The 20,542-nt window shown below is 38.8% G+C and overlaps 1 protein-coding gene across 2 annotated transcripts in view; it reads right to left on the bottom strand.

The window, feature by feature from the left end:
* SH3PXD2B (SH3 and PX domains 2B) overlaps nt 1-20,542 on the bottom strand; it is a 134,737-nt gene that overhangs the window by 89,562 nt on the left and 24,633 nt on the right. For both annotated transcript variants that reach the window (XM_081944515.1, XM_081944521.1), the window contains exon 2: nt 9,421-9,501. In XM_081944515.1, the coding sequence (XP_081800641.1) occupies nt 9,421-9,501 (81 nt within the window). The remainder of the gene's footprint in view (nt 1-9,420; nt 9,502-20,542) is intronic.

Raw genomic sequence — 20,542 nt, 5'->3', positions numbered from 1 at the left:
ATATTATTTGTTTTAAAAAGTGCAGAACATACTATACAGTTAGAAGTTTCCAAAATATATACAAAAACATGAAATGAGAAGTTTACATCTCTGTCTCTCTCTGCATTGCTTTTCCCCTTTTGTTTCCCACTGCTATGAAAAATCTCTCCGTTGGCATGACAATCTGCAACTTCTGCCTAGTGTAGAAGTACCTCCTGGCTTCCTCTTTCTCTTCCTATCTTTTTTCCCTCTATTTCCTCTGCCTACCTTCTTGCAAAAACATACTTTGACATTCTTTTTGACACTGAGCAGGAGATGCAACTTGTGTGCACACTTTAGCAGAGTCATTGTTAGCTTCATTGATTATCCAGAACATGGTTGTCTTTTATGAGCAATGGCTACCATACCTATAATGATCATATTTTCTTGGGAAAAAGTACCGGCAGACCTCAACTTATGGTGTAATGGAACCTGCCCATTATGGTTTAAGTCATGATGCTCGCAAAGCAGGTCATCATATGACTGGCTCAATTTTATGACGTTTTTTTCTTGCAGTCATTAGGCAAATGTGGTGATTGTACAGCGAATGCTACAATCAAGTGATACCATTGTTTGCTCTGGAGCAATTTTGTCAAAAACTAGAAGTAAATACTGGTTTTCAGTAAAACCAGAAATACTGGTTTTCGGTAAAAATGATATAAATTGTGATCATGGAACCATGGGGTGCTGCAAACAGCCATAAATATGGCCCACTTGCTGAGCACTCAAAATGTGGCCATGTAACCATGGGGGAGAGGGGTGTCCATCAGACCTTGAACAAATGCTGAACGGTTCGTCGTAAATCGAGGACTACCTGCAAAGGACCAACGTTTACAGGGGCAAATGTGAAAGAGGTTTGCTAGGTTTAAAGCAAAATCTTTTAAGTCCATAATTTTACATAATAATGGAACATTCAAGAGCCAAACCAACAAAATAAATAATTAAATCAAATAAGCCTAAAGGACAGTTTTCTGAATTAAAGAACTCTCCTAAGGAACAAATGGTTACTGCACCCATACCCCATAGTATATATACAGTAAATATAACCACTGCTACCCACAGCTAGTCAGGCTTCCCATAAACACTTACTTTAAGGGTTAAAGAAAAGTTGCATGTCAATGATTCTTTGGTTTTAAGGCTAGTTATTGAGCTACAGTTAACATGCAGACATTTAACTGACTGCTGTCCTTTCTCTAACTTGGCTTTCTAATTCTGATGAGTTCAGCTCCTCAGCTGAAACAGCACTGAGTTCAGCAAAAGAGTTAATGTGATCCAAGAAATGGGAAAGGCTGCTTGCTGGAACCCATCTGATGGAAAAATCATGATGTTTTCCTTAATATGAAATGTTTATTTAGCTTCCCCTCGCTTGCCCCAAACTACCACCTCAAAGAAACACATGAATCAGACGCAGCATGTATATTGGGTGTCCCTATATTTCTTAAAGATCCTCAGTTAACCTAACATAGTCCCTTGCACAGATAGTTTTTTTTGCCAACAATAAAACAAAACAACAACAAAACCAGGCTAGCCTTGATGTATACAGATTTTTCAAGCAAAACAGCATCCAAGGAACACAATAAACAACTGTATTAGCTTAATTTTCCAAAACTGTGATCAATTATGAACCCTGAGAAAGTTACAAGAAGAAAGCCAACATAAATATATGTAAGAGGCATCCTCACTCCCATGTACTCAGACAAAACTGCAACTTAGCTACACTATTTAAAAATGAACTGGCACCAGATATTAATACAATCTTTGATTATTCATTTCTCAGTGTTTTTTTTTCTTATGTTCCCTAGTAAATTTTCTATTATTATTGTGCACGAGGATGTCTTTCTTGGTTTCTCTAGGGTTTTTAAGCTATCCCATTGTACTGTCAAAGTGTCTAATAAGAAAAATGTGTACTGTTTCCAGTTTTCAACATGACCCATCAGCTACAGTAGACAGGCTTTGTCATATGAATACAGAGCTAAAGATTTTTTTTTACTTCATACATTAAATTAACCACATGTTGATCACATATTTGCACTCCTAATTAACCAAAAACAGAATCTGTTTGCCCAGTTCATCTTTATCATTAAGATTTTGATTTTTTTTTCAAATTTCCAATAGCCTTATGTATGAAGACAAAATACAGAAATTACAGTAATACAGAATAAAGAACAAATACATATAAGCAACAGTTTCTAAACTTAGTGTAGAACTCATGCCAAATGATGTTGTGAGATGCACAGTGGAAAGGCAGGCTAGATTTGAAAGAATGATAAAATGTGGGATCAAGCTTCTATCCTAATGTAATCTTCCTCTTCTTTACTTCCTTTTTTACTGCTTTGTGGGCCAAAGAGATACAAAGTTCTGGTTCTTGTTCCTCTGGCAGTCTGAATCATTATTAATTGATGTCATTATACTGTGTCTTTGGGTCTGCCTCATATTCTTTGGTCTTCTCTTTTTGTTTATGCCTTGTACGGTATGGAATCCCAAGACATCCTCTCCAGGTGAACAAACCACTTTATTTGCTGTTTCTGTATGTAGTTTAGGATTGGCTCTATGCCAATTCTTTGATAGTCTCATTTCTGATTTTATCTCTTCCGGTCATTCCAGTAGCTTTTCTCAAACATCTCATTTTTGTGGTGACTAACTTTCGTTTATGTTTTATAGTTAAGTGCCCATGTTTGGCACTGGTAAGATAGGGTGGGGATGGATATGCTTTGTAGGAGATGCTTCTTTGTGCTGATTGGTATTGCCTTGTTTTGTTGGAGTAGAGCTAGCTGTCCCAATACTTGATTTTCCTTACTGCATTACTACGATAACCTTATGTCATCCATTTTACCATCAATGGGGAATGTTGTTCCTAGAGATTTGAACTTTGATACTTGTTTAATGTTTCTCCCCTCTTATTACTCTGCTTAAATTATGCTTTTTTTCTTCCAATTGCCATTAATTCTAATTAATTTTTGCTGAATCTCATATTATTTGTCGTGCATTCTTTGTTTATGGCTATAAGATGCTGTTGCAGTTTCATAGCTGTACTTGCTTTCAATGCCTGCAAAGAATAGCTAGTTGATATATTTCCATTTTGGGGTTTAGCTTCTTTGTTTATGGTCTAAATGTAAGTGATAAGCAACAGTGGTGACACTACACATCACTGTTCTACTCCGGATGTTACTGTGAAAGGTTCTGATGTTCCTTGGTTTGTCCTAACTATCCTTCTGCAATCACTGTATAAGCTTTTACATACTCTAATAAGATGTTCACTTACTCCATATTGGGTCAATGTTTGCCATAGCAATTTCCCATCAACTCTATCAAATGCTTTCTCTTAGTCTACAAATGCAACAAAGATTCTTATTGTGTCCATATTCTTTTCTGTTAGTTGTTTAAATGCAAAAAGTTCATCTGTGTGGTTCCAATCTCTTCTAAAACCTATCTGCTTTTCTGCTAGTTGTAGTTCTATAATTGGTCTTAATCTCATTTTTATCACCTTGGTATACATTTTCCCTACATGGTTCAAAAGTGAGATGCCTCAGTATTGTATGCCCCAAAGGTGCTTTTTTCAAGAGGCAACTGGACTTTCTGATTTTTCTTTGAAGATGTTTCACTTCCCATCCAAAAATTTTCTTCAGTTCTGACTGGATGGTGGGGAATGGAAGGATTTATACTCCCTGCAGACAGGTGGTCATTTGCATTCTTTTAGCTGGTTGTTAAGGTCACCTGGAGGTTTATCTGTGTCAACAGGGTCACCTGCATGATGCAACTTGGTAAGAAGCCTTCTTGGAATTATTGAAAGGACATAGATTGGAGTTAAATGATGTTGTATCCCCACCCCCTCTGTTGAGAGAGGGCTGTTCAATTTTGACATAGATAGTGTCTTTAATCCCTCTTTCAAACCAGCTGTCCTCTCTGTCCAAAATGTGGACTTTGCTGTCTTCAAAAGAGTGGCCTTTCTCTTTTAAATGCAGAGGGATTACTGAGTCTAGTTCTGATGTGTTTGTTCTCCTATGTTGGGCCACATGTTTATGACATGGTTGTTTTGTTTTGCCAATGTACAGATCTGCACATGACTCACTGCATTATACTGAATATTGTACTGCAATGTGCAGATCTATCCAGGTATTCAGAAACTCTTTATTCAAACAGGTATATATATATTCCCCATATCCTAAGCTGGTGACATTATGTGGGTTACTATTGTATGATTCATATCAATTCTGGTCATACTTCAGCTCTTAAAAGCTTCTTAGAAAATCTTCAGACCAAAAAAAAGATAACTCCTGTTCCTATGGAATGGGCTCTTTCCCCTTTACTCAAAAATGAAAACTCCTCCCTATTTACAGCAGATAAACTCAGGGCAATCCTCAAAGATAATGTGATAGAAATAAATCTCCCAATGACTGAAGTGAATCATTCAAAGGTCACTAAAACAATTATTACCCAACTTGGAAATTTTATTCGCATGACTGTTCTTCCCCATTACCCAAATACCTCCTCAAAAGGAACCATGTGCAACTGAGTTTACTGATTGCTGTGACCATGACATAATTTGCAATTCAGGAAATCAGTAAATTAAATAGTTTAACACTATTTACTTTTATAATATTTACAACTACATGCTCATCTTGGTTCTTTATCTGTACTAAGCAGTTACCTAAGTCACAAATGCATCAACTAGCAAGTTTTCTATCAGTTCAAAATAATCCATATCTGACAACTGTAATTACTACTTAATTAGTCCTTGCAGTTTTTCGGAAGTGGTTTGCCCTTGCACCTTTCCTCCTGGGGCTGAGAGAAAGAGACTAGCCCAACTAGTTAGTGCACAGGTGACAAACTCACAGTGTCACGTTGCCATCACATAATGTTTTGTGATGTTTTTCCCATTCTTGGAGTTGGTGGACATGGCCTGTGCATAATACATCGGGCCCATGGGCCGCCAGTTTGACATTCCTGAGTTAGTGGCTTTATAACGAAGACAGGATTAGAATTCCCTGTTTCTTGTTTGATACCTTAACCACTATACCAAACTGGGTCTCAGATACTACTTCTACTATTATTATGGCATTTAATTAATTATTTCTTAATCATTCATATTCAGATAACATATTTATGTGGCTATTGATCAATGTATATTTTGGGAACAATTTACCAAACCAAGATTAAAAGCAATACTAAGACACCGTGTATTTTATGATGGGGATTGATCTAACAAGGCATTCCTCAATTTGGTGTTAATGCACTGGGAGTAAGAGCCCCAAAGCATCCAAAGGATACCAGGTTATGAAGACTGCTCTAACACAATGCAATGTAATTATACAAATTTCGTAAGAACAACTTTCACAAATTTTTGCCATACTAGTGTTGTGCTGACTGAAAAGCCTGTTAGGATAGGGGCACTTCATACTACTTTGTTGTATTATATTTTTCTAAGCAATTAATAAAAATGTGTCACCAACCCTGCTTTAAAACATATACTCTGGGCATATGTGAGCTCATTGTTACTATCAGCCATGTCTGGAATTGTATTCTGTATAGATTGTTTGGCAAGAAAATTTCATTGCTGTGTTAAAGATTATAATCTGTAAGTGGTTGATGTGTTCTCCAAAAATGGCCCTGACTAACAAAAGACATATGCTCTTTTCTTTATTCTTCTAAGCTCTTGGGGTAGCAATATACCCAGAGCTTCTATTCTATCATCAAAATGATTTACTTAGATCAGCAAAAGTGAATGGTGCTGAGTGTACCAAGTCATTAATAAATTCTTTGAAAGCTTTGCATTTTTCACTTAAAAGTCTTTTGACATCTCATAAGAGCCATGCAGAAAATTTTTCTTCTTTTACATGAAACTGCTGATTTGGCACCTCCAATTTAATAGTTTTTCAATATGCATTCCCTCGAAACAATGAAAAATGTATCCCTGTGCTGTTTATTCAAAATGGGTCAGATGTTGTGGCTGTGTGAAAACTTTTACATATAAAGCAGGAGATCAGACCACATAAATCAGCGTTTTAGCATTCTGCAAAATCAAACATATTTGTCTTAACATGTCACCCGTATGCTTAGGCATACATCCAAAAAGACATACATCTAAAGTGTTTGTATAGATAGTGCTCTTACAGTTATGATGACCTCTTCAGCTAATAAAGGAATATCAAAATCATCACTTCTTTTTGAATACCATTTCTGGAAGTCAACAAATCTTTGACTTACCACATGGTAAAAAAAAGTTTTGTGTGATGTAATAGCATTCATAGTAAACTGCAGCATTGATTGAAACCAGATCATAGAAAATAAGATGTAGGCTTCTTGAAGATTAATAACATAATTTAAGCATTATTTCTAGTGAATGCATACCTACAATTAATGACAATTAATAACCATAAGAATGGACAAGCATTATTTGTTATAGGCCTCTAATGATTCATCATTTACTCTAAATATATTTTATCACTTCTCAAGGGAATGAAGACAGACAGAAAATTAAACTGGGAATTCTGAAGGTATCCCACCTTCCAGTTTGCAGTGCCTGTGTTTCAACATTGTATTTTTTTCTAGTATACACCCAGTTAGTGGTGCTGACTTTTTATCACATCATCTGTACGATTAGGAAGCCAACACCTTACTTGGGATTTATTCAGCAAGCCTGAAAGAGGTAAACTAGTTACAGCTGAAGAAAGCAACTTTTTTTCTTTTAGAGAACTAAAGCTTCCCTCACACAGAACTCAGTTCCCAGTGACACATGGACATGGACACATTCATGTTACTTTTATTGCAAAAAAATCGGAAGGCATTTAACACTGTTCCCCTCAATTGTTGCCTGTGATTATTTGGTGGTCTTCCATCTATGCACTCTAACAAGCCCAACTCAATTTTTCCATGCTCAGCGAAGATTGGCTGGCATCAAAATTACATTCCCTGCATTGATTTCCTTCCATTTGGGGATTGCATTAATTGATAATTCCTTATTAAAAATATAGATATTGTAGATATCCATGACAAATGTATTCTTCTTGCTAACATGCTAATATTAAAACACGAGTTAAGGTGTAGAAGTATGCAATTCCTACCTGAATTTGGAATCACCAATCTCTCTTCAAGTCTCTCAGCATTGCTGTTGTTGCTAAAAGTATGCCCACATTTTTATTTAAAGGCTACCACACCAATTTCCCTCTATAACAGCATTCCTACTTCTGTGGCTCTGTGTGTTTCTGATAATTTCGTATTCAAGTTACTCAGGATTGGGAATCTGAGATTTCCTATGCCTAATGCTGTAAATATAGACTCATTCTATATAGCCTCTTTATTGCACAGTCAATGACATTGCCAAGAAAAGGATAGTAGCGATAAATAGATTTCAGCCTGATCACATATTCCACAAACAAGAGAATTGATGCCCAGAAGGTGCTGAGAGCTGGCTCCCCCCCCCTCCTTGTAAGGTTCAGGCTTTTTAGTAGTTAACATAACAAACCATTCATGATCTTGGATTTCAAACACTACTTCAGAGTCATGTATCTCTAATGGGTTTTCCTTATGCGCCACTTGCTCACTCTATTTTGGATATTGGCACAATATGGGGGAATTTCTCAGGTAATTCCAAAAAGTAAGACACAACTGAGAAGTGCATAAAAAGCAGCAGAGATTTAATATCAAGGCGACTTTCCAACCAGCTTGGCTTATTCTGGGGGCCTGGTGGAATGAGTCTTCTGCTAGCTGCCAATGCAGGAAAGCCCTGCATGGACTGAGACCAAAAGCTAGTACTTCTGGACTGTAGTACTTCAGAGAAAAGCATCAGACTTCATGAAAATTGGAAGGAATATTAGATATGTCTGCTGCCTTGAATTGTTTATAAAAATAATAAAGGCAGGAAATAAATAAATAAATAAATAATCCATACTCTTAAGTTTGAAATTAAGTAACAAAACAACATTCATCAGTAAGGCATAGCTTCTGCTAGATACATTACAACCAATAGTTGTTGTCAGGAGCAAATAACCAGGAGCATTCATTTATTTAAAGTAAGAAGAGTTTATTATTACTACCTATACACAAGAATCTAGTCAACTAATGATCAAAGCTAAATTGGCACTGGGTAAAAGCCAATGGAATTCATGGGGAGCTGGGTCTCTTGTGGCACCACGATGACTCCAAACTGATGACTTGTTTAATTCCGCCTTCCAGCTCAGCCACTCTTCTACAATTATAATTTGATGCTAAAATGTTTTGATTTATTTGAAATGACTTCTGAAATAATAACAATATTAAGACACGGCAGTGCTTCAAGTTTCAAGTTTATTTGATTTATAGACCGCCCCCTCTCCCCGAAGCTTGAACTATATGATGTAAAATGTTTGCAATAATAAACATTTTTACAAGTGAGCAAGATTAAGAATTAAAGATTAGCATTTGTAAGTAGGCAGAGGATCACTTTAAAGTATTCTTATTTACCATTCATGGCAAGACTAATTTAAACAAATAAAATCTATTCAGGTGCCAAAAGCATTTTCCTTTCAAATAGTGGCATCTGTGGGGTCCTTAGTACTTTCTGAACTTGTTGTTTTTCCTACAGACATTTCATTACCCATCAGTTAATGATGATGATGATGTTACCTACTTGGTAATGAACAAGCTCATAGACAATGTTCAACCCTGAGCCTCAAATAATCTGTTGATAAGGGCATCTAAAATCTCCTGCCCAGCACAAAAGATTATGAGCTCATAGAAAAAGTCCTGTTCTTATGAAAATCAATCTTTGTCTGAAGTAACTGAAGAGAAAGTTATTATCACATATTAATCCAGTTTTCTTTTCTATACCAAGACAAAAAATACAATAGAAGAAAATGAAACATGTACAGGATTGGCAGCCAAATAACAAACAACATGGAGTTAACAGGTTTATTAAAAGCCACTAATATTAGTTTGAACTGTAATTGATAAAGCTCTTCCTATTTAGGTTACTAATATGAACATGGTTATGACCTAGTCTAGACCATTGAAAAACATGGATAGATTGACCCAAGCAGAATATTTATCTCTCATCAGATGTAGATATGATTCTTTGGATTGCTCAATAATAAGTATAGATATGCTTTGATTTTGATTAAAAGTTGGTATTTTAATATTGTTATAACCTACTTAATGCTTTTATATATTTATAGGAAAGAAGTCTCCTGCTAGCCATTATAAAGGAAAAGAAAACAGCTGAGCAAAAATCTGGAGACAAATAGTGTGAATTATTTTTGTATCAAGTCTACTGCACCCAAGGCAGTAACATTAGGCCTATGGCTGCATGCATGTAAGTATAAAAGATGTTGCCTTAAAGATACTGTGTGAGCACAAAATCAAGTAAAATAATATTACAGCTCCATGAAATGAAAATTCCAATCTCCGACAGGAATTTAGAAACCTTACCTGCAGATCAAAGAACTTGCTGTAGCGTCGATAAATTGCCTCTGTTGAGCCATTGGACCAAGTGACCTTGATAATGTACACCTGCAGGAAAGAAGTCATATGATTTAGAAATATCAGGTCCAATTGGACAAGTAGATAATTGTGCCACTAAGTGTTCAGTAAAGAGCTATTCTAGAATAAATGACTTAGTCCATAGAAGATACCACAAATTGGGCAGCAATTTGCATGGGTTATTTGTGCAAAAAGACCCTACGTAGAACCAACTCTGGCATCGACAGAGAAACTGAAAGACATCTGAGTTGAACACAGAGAACATATAAAATTCAGAGCACATTTCTTGGTCAAATGAATTACTCTAGTATAGCAGATCCTTCTTTTAGAACAGGCGGGAGGATGACATTTTCCTTTTCAGAGAGAAAATCCTTTTCAGAATTTCAGGATGCACCCACAGTAATTATATGTCACTTCTAAGCATCTAAGTAAGATTTATCACCACAATCTCAGATTGGAGCTGGGACTTCAGTAGCACATCTCACTTTGCTTTATTGGGAAGATAAGGATATTGGGGAAGAAGATCTGAAAGACTGGATTTATTTGCTGCCTATTTTTCTTGTCTTTTGTCATTTATTTCTAGTATTAACAGCGGTCCTTCTCATACTTTCATGGTCAGAACCAAAGATGATTTCTGAGAGGGGACAGCATGTTTTACTTCTGGTTGCATGGTAATGCAGCAGATCTATAGAGAGCAACACATTTTAATCACAATGTATTAAAGGGTTGCTACTGGGTACTAGGTACATAGTTTATCATTCTGATGGTGAGAGATAATTATTCTGTCCCTGCTCAAAACCTCCTTTTATTTGAAAACCATAAAGTTGGGGAGAATGTTAGCTGAAGTTTGACTTTTTCTTCTAGCTTAGTAAAAACCCCAGCAATGAAAACACTCTGTTTGACAAAGAACTTTCTATGAAATTATTTAATATAAGATGAAGCATGAGTAGTACTTTGCTATCCTTTGTAGTACTGCTGTATTTGTATTCTTGAGTCATATCCAAGTCCTGAGGACATACAGTTAAACCTCACAACAGTAACTTTTGTCTTCCATAATCCTAAGAGTGTGAGTGCTATAGAGACTCTGAATGATTCAATTGTCTTCACAGCAGAGAAAAAGAACAGAAGCAGTATCAGAAAACATGTTCCTTAGGGAAAATTCCCTAAGCTAGTTCCCACCCACTTGCAGACTCTGCTATCTGGGGTAACTAGGGAGTATTTAGAGATCAAAGACCTTTAGACTTGGCAATGCTTACCAACATTTGCTTGCTGTTGCTATCCCACTATTCTTCTGACTGCCAACAATGTAGCAGTTCGATTCTCACCAGCTCAAGGTTGACTAAGCTTTCCATCCTTTTGAGGTTGGTAAAATGAGGACCCAAATTGTTGGGGGGGAAATGCTGACTCTGTAAACTGCTTAGAGAGGATGTAAAGCACAGTGATGTGGTATATGTCTAAGTGCTATTGCTATATCTATCTATCGCTATATCTGCCTGTCTGTCTGTGTGTCTATCTGTCTGTCTGTCTGTCTAACTTTTACATTTCTGAACTGCCCATCTCCCTCAAAGAGTAGGCTGATTTCTAGCACAATGCCCTATTCCCGCATAACTCTGAATTTATATTATTACTGAGGAGAAATAAAATTGACCAATAATATCAAGCACCACACATTATAGAGCCGTGATGACGAACCTATGCACACGTGCCACAGATGGCACGCAGAGCCATAGCTGATTTTCAGCCTTCCAGAGGGCCTTTCCTGAAGCCTAGGGAAGGCAAAAAACAGCCCAACAGGCAAACTAGAAGTTTGGAAACAAACTTCTGGTTGGCCCAATGGGGTGGTTTTTCTTCCTCTCTAGGCTCCTGACGCTTTCCTGAAGCCTAGGGAGGGTGAAAACAGCCTCACTTGGGCCCCTGGAGGAGGTAGTATGTGCATCTATGAGGGGTTCACTCGTGCATGCACAGGTAGGGGGTCATTTGTGCGCATGCACACAGTTGTGGCACACCTTTAGAAAAAGGTTAGCCATCACTATTATAGAGGAAAGAACCTTAAGAGCACAAATAGAAATAGAAATAGCACAAGAGCACAAATAGAAATAGACTTATATACCACTTCATAGTTCTTTACAGTCCTCTCTAAGGGTTTAGAGAGTCAGCATATTTCACCAACAATCTGGATCCTCATTTTACTGACCTTGCAAGGTTGGAAGGCCGAGTCAACCTTGAGCCAGTGAGGGTCAAACTGCTGACAATGAGCTGAATTAATCTGCAATACTGCACTCTAACCACTATGCCACCAGACTCCTAATATCCTACAAATATAAAGATAGGCTATATCTTATCTAAATATATAAGCAGAGAAGACATCTTAGAGAGCCCATTCATATATAATTAGGTCCTTAGCCCAAATAAGGCTCCCTAGAAATTTTGTTCTCTTCCTCAGCCTGTTCTAAATTAGATAATTTAGACAAGATATATCCTATCTTTATATTGATACAATATTAGGTTTAATACTCCCAAAAACAATTCCTCTTGCATCAGAGATAGGCAACATGAGAGCTCCAGATGTAGCAGACTACAACAGTGACAATTACTTCCCGTTATCTATGATGGTGGAGCTGATAGGGCACTATTTACCTTCTCCTATAATCAGGGGTGGGTTCCTGCCAGTTCTAACCTCTTCTATAGAAGAGGTTCCACAAATCTACAGTGCCGTTTAGAACCGGTTCCAGCTCCCTCCCCCCGCCCGTCCGCACATCAAGATGAAGAGCGAGAGGAGGAATTCTGGGAGTTGTAGTCTACAATCTTAAAGCTGCCAAGTTTGAACACCCCTGGGGTTTTTTTTCTAAAGGGTTAGGGGTGCAAGGGTCTTGTAGCTTGACAGCTTTAGGACTTGCACACTTCAATGCCAGATTTCCTGAGCCAACATGACTGGAGGAGGAATTCTGGGCATTGAAGTCCACAAGTCTAAAAGCTGTCAAGTTTGAACACCCCTAGGAGTTTTTTTTCTAAAGGGTTAGGGGTGCAAGGGTTTTGTAACTTGACAGCTTTAAGACTTGCACACTTCAATGCCAGAGTTCCTGAGCCAACATGACTGGAGGAGGAATTCTGGGAGTTGAAGTCCACAAGTCTTAAAGCTGTCAAGTTTGAACATCCCTGAGGTTTTTTTTCTAAAGGGTTAGGGGTGCAAGGGTCTTGTAACTTGACAGCTTTAAGACTTGCGTGCTTCAAATGCCAGTGTTTCTGAGCCAACATTTTGATAAGCAAGCGCGTTAAGTGAGTTTCACCACATTTTACAAGTTGGCCACACCCACCCAGTCACATGGCTGGCAAGCCACTCCCACCCAGTCACATGGCCAGCAAGCAACTCCCACAAAGCAGGCCACACCTACAGAAGAGGTTCTAAAAAAATTTGAAACCCACCACTGCCTATAATACACTCAACTGAAAGGGAGCTACTTCTGCAAGTCATGAATTTACATTCCAACACAGATAGGTTCATAGCTACCAGGAAAACACATCCTAAATTAGATATCCTCAATTGTGATTTAAAATCAATGGAATTAAATTTCTAGTAATCTCCAGCTATGTTTCGTGGCTCAGAATTGTTGATGGGACAGTCCCACTCATTGGATTGTAAAAAGCAGCCCTAGTGGACAGCATTTAAAAGATCAACATTAAATTCACCTCAGCCACAGAATCTGAGTAGAAGATTGAACTGCTGGTTTATTACAGAGGACTAAGAGGCAACCGAGCCCGATAAGTGTGTGAGAGAAAGAGGGTGAAGACAGCCCCTCCCTAATAGCTTACAGAAAATACTGTAGATGCAGACAGTAGAGTCCTCAGTCTGGCAAGATTTCTTCTATAGGTGTGAAACAATAAGGAACTCAGCTTAGAAGAACTGCCACGTTTCATTCTTGGTTTAGGGCCACATACATTGTTTTGAATTAGTACATTTAGAATGTAATGTTTGTCTTGCAGAGACACAAATAAACATGCTAATCACCCTTTGCTACATATTTTTCACATTTCTCCCCTAAGCGAAGGGAACATTCCCACAAGGAAATACATTTTCCAGTGCTCCCTTTCCAGTAAATTCCTTGGTCTTAGAGGAGCTCCCTGCAACTTTAAGTCCCCCCAAAACCCATAAGAAAACCAAAGAAATATAGGTTTCCAAAGTTTTTTCTACGGTCAAGGAGTGGTAGATTCAAATCAGAGTGACCTTTCCAAATTATAATGGAAAAGGTTTCATCTTGCCTTGTGAGCCAGGAACCTAATCATCTTCCACTGATGGTGACTCCTGCTGCTGTGTTCTTAAAGGAAGGAATAATTTCATTCAGAGCCTCTGAAAATACTCTATGTGAACTGTATGTGTAACAGTATCAACCAAGGAAATGTGATGTTGTCTTTATTAAGTGAAGATGAGTCCTAGGCACTCCAACTCCTAACCATGCCAGGGCACTGTGTAGAGCTTTCCATAAAAGAGTTTGCTACTTCATGTTTGCCTTCAATTTCAATTTCAATTTATTTGTGCTTCTAGACCGCCCCCTCTCCCAGAAGGGACTCGGGGCGGTGTACAGTCCATAGAGAATATCACAAAAATACAATAAAAAATTAAATATGTACAGTTTGGAGGAGGTTAAAATGCAATTAAAAGAACTGTACAAAGCTGAATAAATATATTTTTTAAAAATCCCTAAAACAGACACAACAGATTAAAAAACCCTAAAATAACCAGATAATAATACATTTGCCAGCCTTAATTTACTTTTTGTATGAATGTAGGGATGGCTCAGTGGCTAAGATGCTGAGCTTGTCAATCAGAAAGTCAGCAGTTTGGCAGTTCAAATCCCTAGCGCCGCGTAACAGAGTGAGCTCCCATTACTTGTCCCAGCTTTTGCAAACCTAGCAGTTCGAAAGCATGTAAAACGCAAGTAGAAAAATAGGGACCACCTTTGGTGGGAAGGTATCAGTGTTCAGTGCGCCTTCGGCGTTTAGTCATGCTGGCCACAGAGACAACTTTGGACATCACTGGCTCTTTGGCTTTGAAACGGAGCACCGCCCCCTAGAGTCAGGAACAACTAGCACATATGTACGAGGGGAACCTTTACCTTTTAGGAAACATTTACAGAAGCACCGACATCTCTTTAAACCAGGAGTGGGGAATTAAGGCCCTTTTATGACTTGTGAACTTCAATTATCAGAATTCCTGAGTCAGCCATGTTCATGAATTCTGGGAGTTGAAGTCCACAAGTCATAAAGGGGCCATAGTTTCCCTAGTTTAAATCCTAGACCACTTCTCCTTGGTTGGCTACACAGAATCGTCCACAAAATGTTTCTGGATTCTAATTGCTTTGAATTTGATTTCAAATTCCCCTTCTTGAGCATAATGGATTAAAGGAAAGGATTCCTTTAATCATTTCAGAAGACTCTTGAGCTCAGTATGCCCCCAAAGCAATTGCAACAGCCAGTTTTGTCCTTGAAAATAGCCATTTCACAAAGTAGGATGTTTGAATTCTGAAATGTTTTGCCCACTTTTAGTTATGTGTTTTTCACAGCTGGAAAATTAGATGCTCGGCCTTGATTTTTCCAGTTGTATTGCGAGGACAGCACAATTCCTTCTGCATTCCCCATCCAGGAAATGAACTGTACACTTTTGCTAGGATATGCAAACTTCACCTTCTGATGCCATACCTTTGCCTTGTTCTACTTTTTTCAACCTATCTTGCACTGCTGCCATATGTCCACCTTTGATCTCTGGGATGCTGTGATCAAGTTTCTCCCTATAACTAACTCTTTATTAATGTTTTAGCCTTTCCACTCCCCTGGCCCAAGAACCATTTTCACCCTTATGTATACATGAAGATAAAGTATCCATCCTGTATACTGTACAGGCATCAGTTATATGTTTGCTTGCCTTCTCTGCTCAACACAATAGTAAACCATGTTTAAAGATGGTTTAGCAAACAAAACACTTGAGCTGGGGTTATGCAACATAAATCAATCAAATCACATTATGTTTAATATGGTGCAAATCCAGCTTTTGTTCCTTAAAGGAGACAGAAGACATTTCAAATAAAAACTCAATTTCTCAATTTCAGGAGAAATGATTGAGCTTTGCTTCTAAAGCACTGCAAACCAAAAAGAATAATAAAGGAAATTCTTAATTTTTTAAAAAATTCCAAGGGTCCAACTGTTTTCTCTCTCTTTTCCTTTCCCATTTTTTCTCTTATGCATGTCTGTATATTGCGAGTGTTTATTTTCCCAGGTTCATTTTCCCTGTTCTCAGCTTTAAATAAAATCTGCCCCTAAAAGCCGTTTCCATAAATCTGATGAAAGACTCATGAGAAAGGAAAGGCAGCAACTGATACAGGCTTTCCCAGACCAATGGAATATTCTCATTCCCTCCAGGGCAGACTGCCAGAGACTATCCATTACTGAAATGCTATCGAATGCTTAGCAAGCCAACCTCCACGGGCCAAAGGCCTGCATGATGTCATCACATTGGCGGCTTTGCAACAGGCCTTTTTGTGAACCAAGTGCATCCTGGGATTCTTTTGGAAGGGTATGGAAGCCTTTTTTTTTTTTAGCTAGAGAGCGCCTCGGCATTCTTGAGCACGTTATTGTGAGTTCTTGGAAAGAAATTACAGGGGGGGGGAATGGGAGGGGAGGGCTTTTCTTGAAAGCTCTTCAATTACTGATTCAGTATATATTTCATGCAGGCTGAAATTGTAGGCTGATTCACACCATCGGCGTTTTGAGAATTCCATTTGAGTAACGGGGTTGGCTAGGTTAGAAACTAATCGCACAATGAGCATTTATTCAAGAGTACCAACCAAAGGGGCATATGCACTAGGATGCATATACCTCACAAGCTGGCCTTCTGATGTAGAAGACGACATCGCAATACAAAATGCAATGCTCGTTACGTGCTGGTATTACCAGTTTGGCCAATTGTGTGGTGGTACTATGAAACATCACTGGAACAGCAAACAAATATGAGTAAATATACACTATTTATATGTACATATTGCCATGTAACATGTGTACATATTTACTGTAATAGAAATATGGTCAAATTATTTTAAAAAGGTCATCATTCTAAAGACACACATTCCTTTCCAATCTGTGTCACTTTATAGAGATGAGAAAATACACAAATAGACTTTACGCAAAAAAAAAAAAATACGAAGCATCTTAGATCAGGAGTCCCCAACCCCAAGTCCGCAGCATGCCAGAAACCGGGGCGCGGAAACAAGTGAAGTCCCATCCGTGGGCTGTGTCACGATGTTAAAAGGTTTGCTAGGCCTGAACTGCCTAAACTGACACTCAAGAGTTAAACTAAGAAAGCTTTATTGCGCAGGTCATAAAACAAAATGTTATCTGAAAGTGATTTATTGCGCACGCGTTACACATTCCAAAATTCCTTTCTTCTTTGTTCGGCTGCCAGCTTGGCAGACGTAGCTTTCATTATCAAAATGTAACCATTAGTTATTTTCTGTTTCATTTACTTTTTATTTTATTATTAAAGTTTGTTTATTAATTAGAATACTTTTGAAGACTTTTATTTTTCTCAATATCTCAAAAGATATGCGGAAGGGAATCAGCCACGGTCCATTGATCTCAGATTTCCCCAGGGCATTTTTTTCCCTGACAACTTGGTTGCAGAGGTTGGCTGTAGCTGAGATGGCTACAATTTATGGCTGTATTTTCCCTTCATGCTATCTAAAGATAACCGACTAAGCCTAATTAGCAATGTCGGAGAAAAAGAAAAAAAAGAAAAGGAAAGATGGGGCGAGCACAGATGAATCAGCTTCCTCTGACAAGGAGGCCCCCTCGGACACAGAGAAGCAAGATCAAAACGTGCTTCAGGAGCAACAAAGTGCCGAGCCAAATGTGGGGGAAGGAGCTACAGGACGCGACATCCACGAAATTGAGATCCAAGGTATCTTTCCACCTGATGCAACTGCCCAAGAAATTTGGGCTATTTTGGAAGATTGCTACAGGCCCGTTTCAATTGAATCCTCATGTTTGCTCATGTCTGAGTTCCATGGTTCGAAGTTGAAACCTGGTGAACGAATTGGTGGACATTTGACCAAACTGAAAAGAATGAGAAGTGAATTGAGACAAAATGGCCATGTAATCGATGATATCCAAATGATTAGCATCATCATTAACTCATTGAATTATGAATGGAAAGATGCTGTTGCAAAGATTAACTACGTGCCTATTGCTCAACGCACAGTTAACCACGTTTGCAGACTTTTAGTGGAAGACGAAGCTATCAGGTTAGCTACACCACATCTGCAACGGCCTCCAGCGTTAAAGGCTCCAGCCAGACGTCCCTTCCGAGGAAGAGGCTACGCTCCAAGGATGCCAAAATGCTACACCTGCAACCGTGTGGGACATGACACCCGGGATTGTCCCCAACGAGTTCCAGCTCCCGTCACGTACCAGCCCAGAGGAACAGATTCCAGAGGCAGAGGTAGAGGCGGAAGACAAGGTCGTCGTGGTCCAAGGCGTGATCCACAAACTCCACTTGTGACACTGGCCATAACCAACGTTCCACAACCTGATCCAAAGTTCGACAGACGTCTTTTGTGGACTTTAGATAGTGGAGCAGCTGTGCACGTTACCCACAGAAGGGAACTTTTCACAGAGATGGGCGAACCAGAGCCCGAGTATCGAGAACTGTATTCCTTCACCAACCACACTTGCAAGGTTATGGGAAAAGGAACTGTTTACATTGAAGAGCTCGATACACACATCCCTGATGTTTATTACATACCTTCAGCAACCAGTAATTTGCTTAGTCAAAGTCACTTGTCTAGAGATTTAAAGTTCCAGGTTCACCACCTCGAAAAAGCAAGTTACTTAGTTAAAGATGGTGATATTATTGCTGAAACTATGCTGATTGGTGGTGTTTATTACTTAAAGCCAAAGCCTAAAGGGCAAGCACAGGCAAGTATGCAAACTCCAAAAAGGCACAACGTAGACCCAGAGAGAGTTGTCCCAGAGAGAGAAAACGTTACTGTGCCAAAGGCTCCTAAAGCCAACAAACAGAGAAAACAAAAACAGATTGCTCAGAGCAAGCCTGAGGGTCCTCATGAAACTGTTAATGTTGAGAATTCACTAACTGGTAAACCTTTGCATTCCAGGTGTATTCACAAGTGGCACAGAAGATTGGGGCATGCCAGTTTCCGTGTTCTTAGAAAGATGCCGGAGTTCGCAAAAGGTTTGGATCTAAAGGGGTGTAAGGTGTTTTTGGATTGTGCGGTTTGCAAAAAGGCTAAATCCAAGGCGGCTCCAATTCCAAAACACGCTACACGCCTGTCAACACGCATTTTTGATTTGGTACACACTGACATAGTGGGTCCTTTCCCACCAACACTTGGTGGCAGAAAGTATTTTTTAACAATTGTAGATAATCATTCTAGATATGGATTTGTATATCCTATGAGAGAGAAATCTGAGACCTTTCAGATCTTTAAAGACTTTGCAGCGTTTGTTTCTACACAATACCAAGTTCGCATCGCCAGAATCCAGAGTGACCGTGGTGCAGAATTCATGTCTCAGCGTTTCCAGGACTGGATGCGTAAGAATGGAATTCTTCATCAGACATCTGCTCCATATACACCGGCTCATAACGGAGTCGTAGAAAGAAGACAAGGGGTTCTACAAACCATGATGCGTTGTCTTCTAGAAGATGCCAATCTCAGTAACGCATACTGGGGTGAAGCAATCAAATATGCAAATTACATTGTCAACCGTACTTGCAGCAGTGTAATCAATCAAACTCCTTTCTACATGCTGTATGGCTACAAGCCTGATCTCAAGAACCTCCATATTTTTGGTTCATATGCTATGGTGAACACTCCCTTAAGTCAAAGAAGAAAGGGAGGTACAGTAGCAAAGAGACTGAGATTTATGGGTATTGATGATAATTCAAAATGGTTCAAATTCATCGATACTAAACATGTGATTGTCATTTCACAATCTGCTAATTTTGAGGAAGACATTGGCTGGTCCAGGATTCATTCCAATGATCCTGAAGTTTATTTTCCTAGAGATGGTGTTCCAGATGCCACGCAGCCTGATGACAATTCGCAGGCAGATATTCCTTCTACCAGTTCTTCACAAACTGATGTTCCGTCTTCGCAAGCCGCGGATGCTGATGCTAGCGACGAACGTGAGGACGAGGATGATGATGATGATGATGAAGAAGACTGGTCTGTTGCTCCTAGACGCTCCAAGAGAGCCACAAAAGGAATCCCTCCACAACATTATTCATGGCAACTGACAAAGTCACCATTACCTTTGATTTGCAACGTTACTCTTCCTCCAGAGACATTCACACAAATCAAACAGCTTCCTGATTCAGAACAAGACAAGTGGTATGATGCAATGCAGGATGAAATGGACAGTTTAAAGAAACTTAATGTATTCACACCTGCAAAACCTCCAGCAAACAAGAAAGTCATTGGCACCCGATGGGTCTACAGAATCAAGAAGAAACCGAATGGTGAGTCTTTATACAAAGCCAGACTTGTAGCTCAAGGTTTCGCTCAACGTTATCCTGAGGACTACACAAACACTTACTCACCAACAGTCAGAACTGAAAGTGTAAAAATTGCCTTAACCACTGCAACTATTCTTGGTTTAGAAGTTTTTCAATTTGATGTGGACACAGCTTATCTACATGCAGACCTAGATGAAGAGATCTACGTGAGAAGCCCTCCAGGATTCCGAAAGCAAGAAGGGGATACCTGGTTCCTGAACAAAAGTCTATGGTCTGAAACAGTCAGGTTTAATGTGGTATTTATGTCTTACTGACAAACTAAATTCAATGGGCTTTATTAAGTCCGAAACTGATGAATGCGTGTTCACAAAAAGATCTAACAATGCATATGAGATAATTCTTGTTTATGTTGATGATATTGTTTATATTGGTCCAAATAAGAAAATGAGTGAGATTTTTGCCAAAAGTTTGCAGAGATACTTCACACTAAAATCTTTAGGACACATTAGCACTTATTTAGGTGTTCAAATTGAAAAGACACAGAAGGGGTTT

The sequence above is a fragment of the Natrix helvetica genome, assembly GCF_964273705.1.
Source record: "Natrix helvetica genome assembly, chromosome: 1".
Classification (NCBI taxonomy): Eukaryota; Metazoa; Chordata; class Lepidosauria; order Squamata; family Natricidae; genus Natrix; species Natrix helvetica.
The sequence above is the reverse complement of the archived record's forward strand: the minus strand, read 5'-3'. Positions and strand labels throughout refer to the sequence as shown.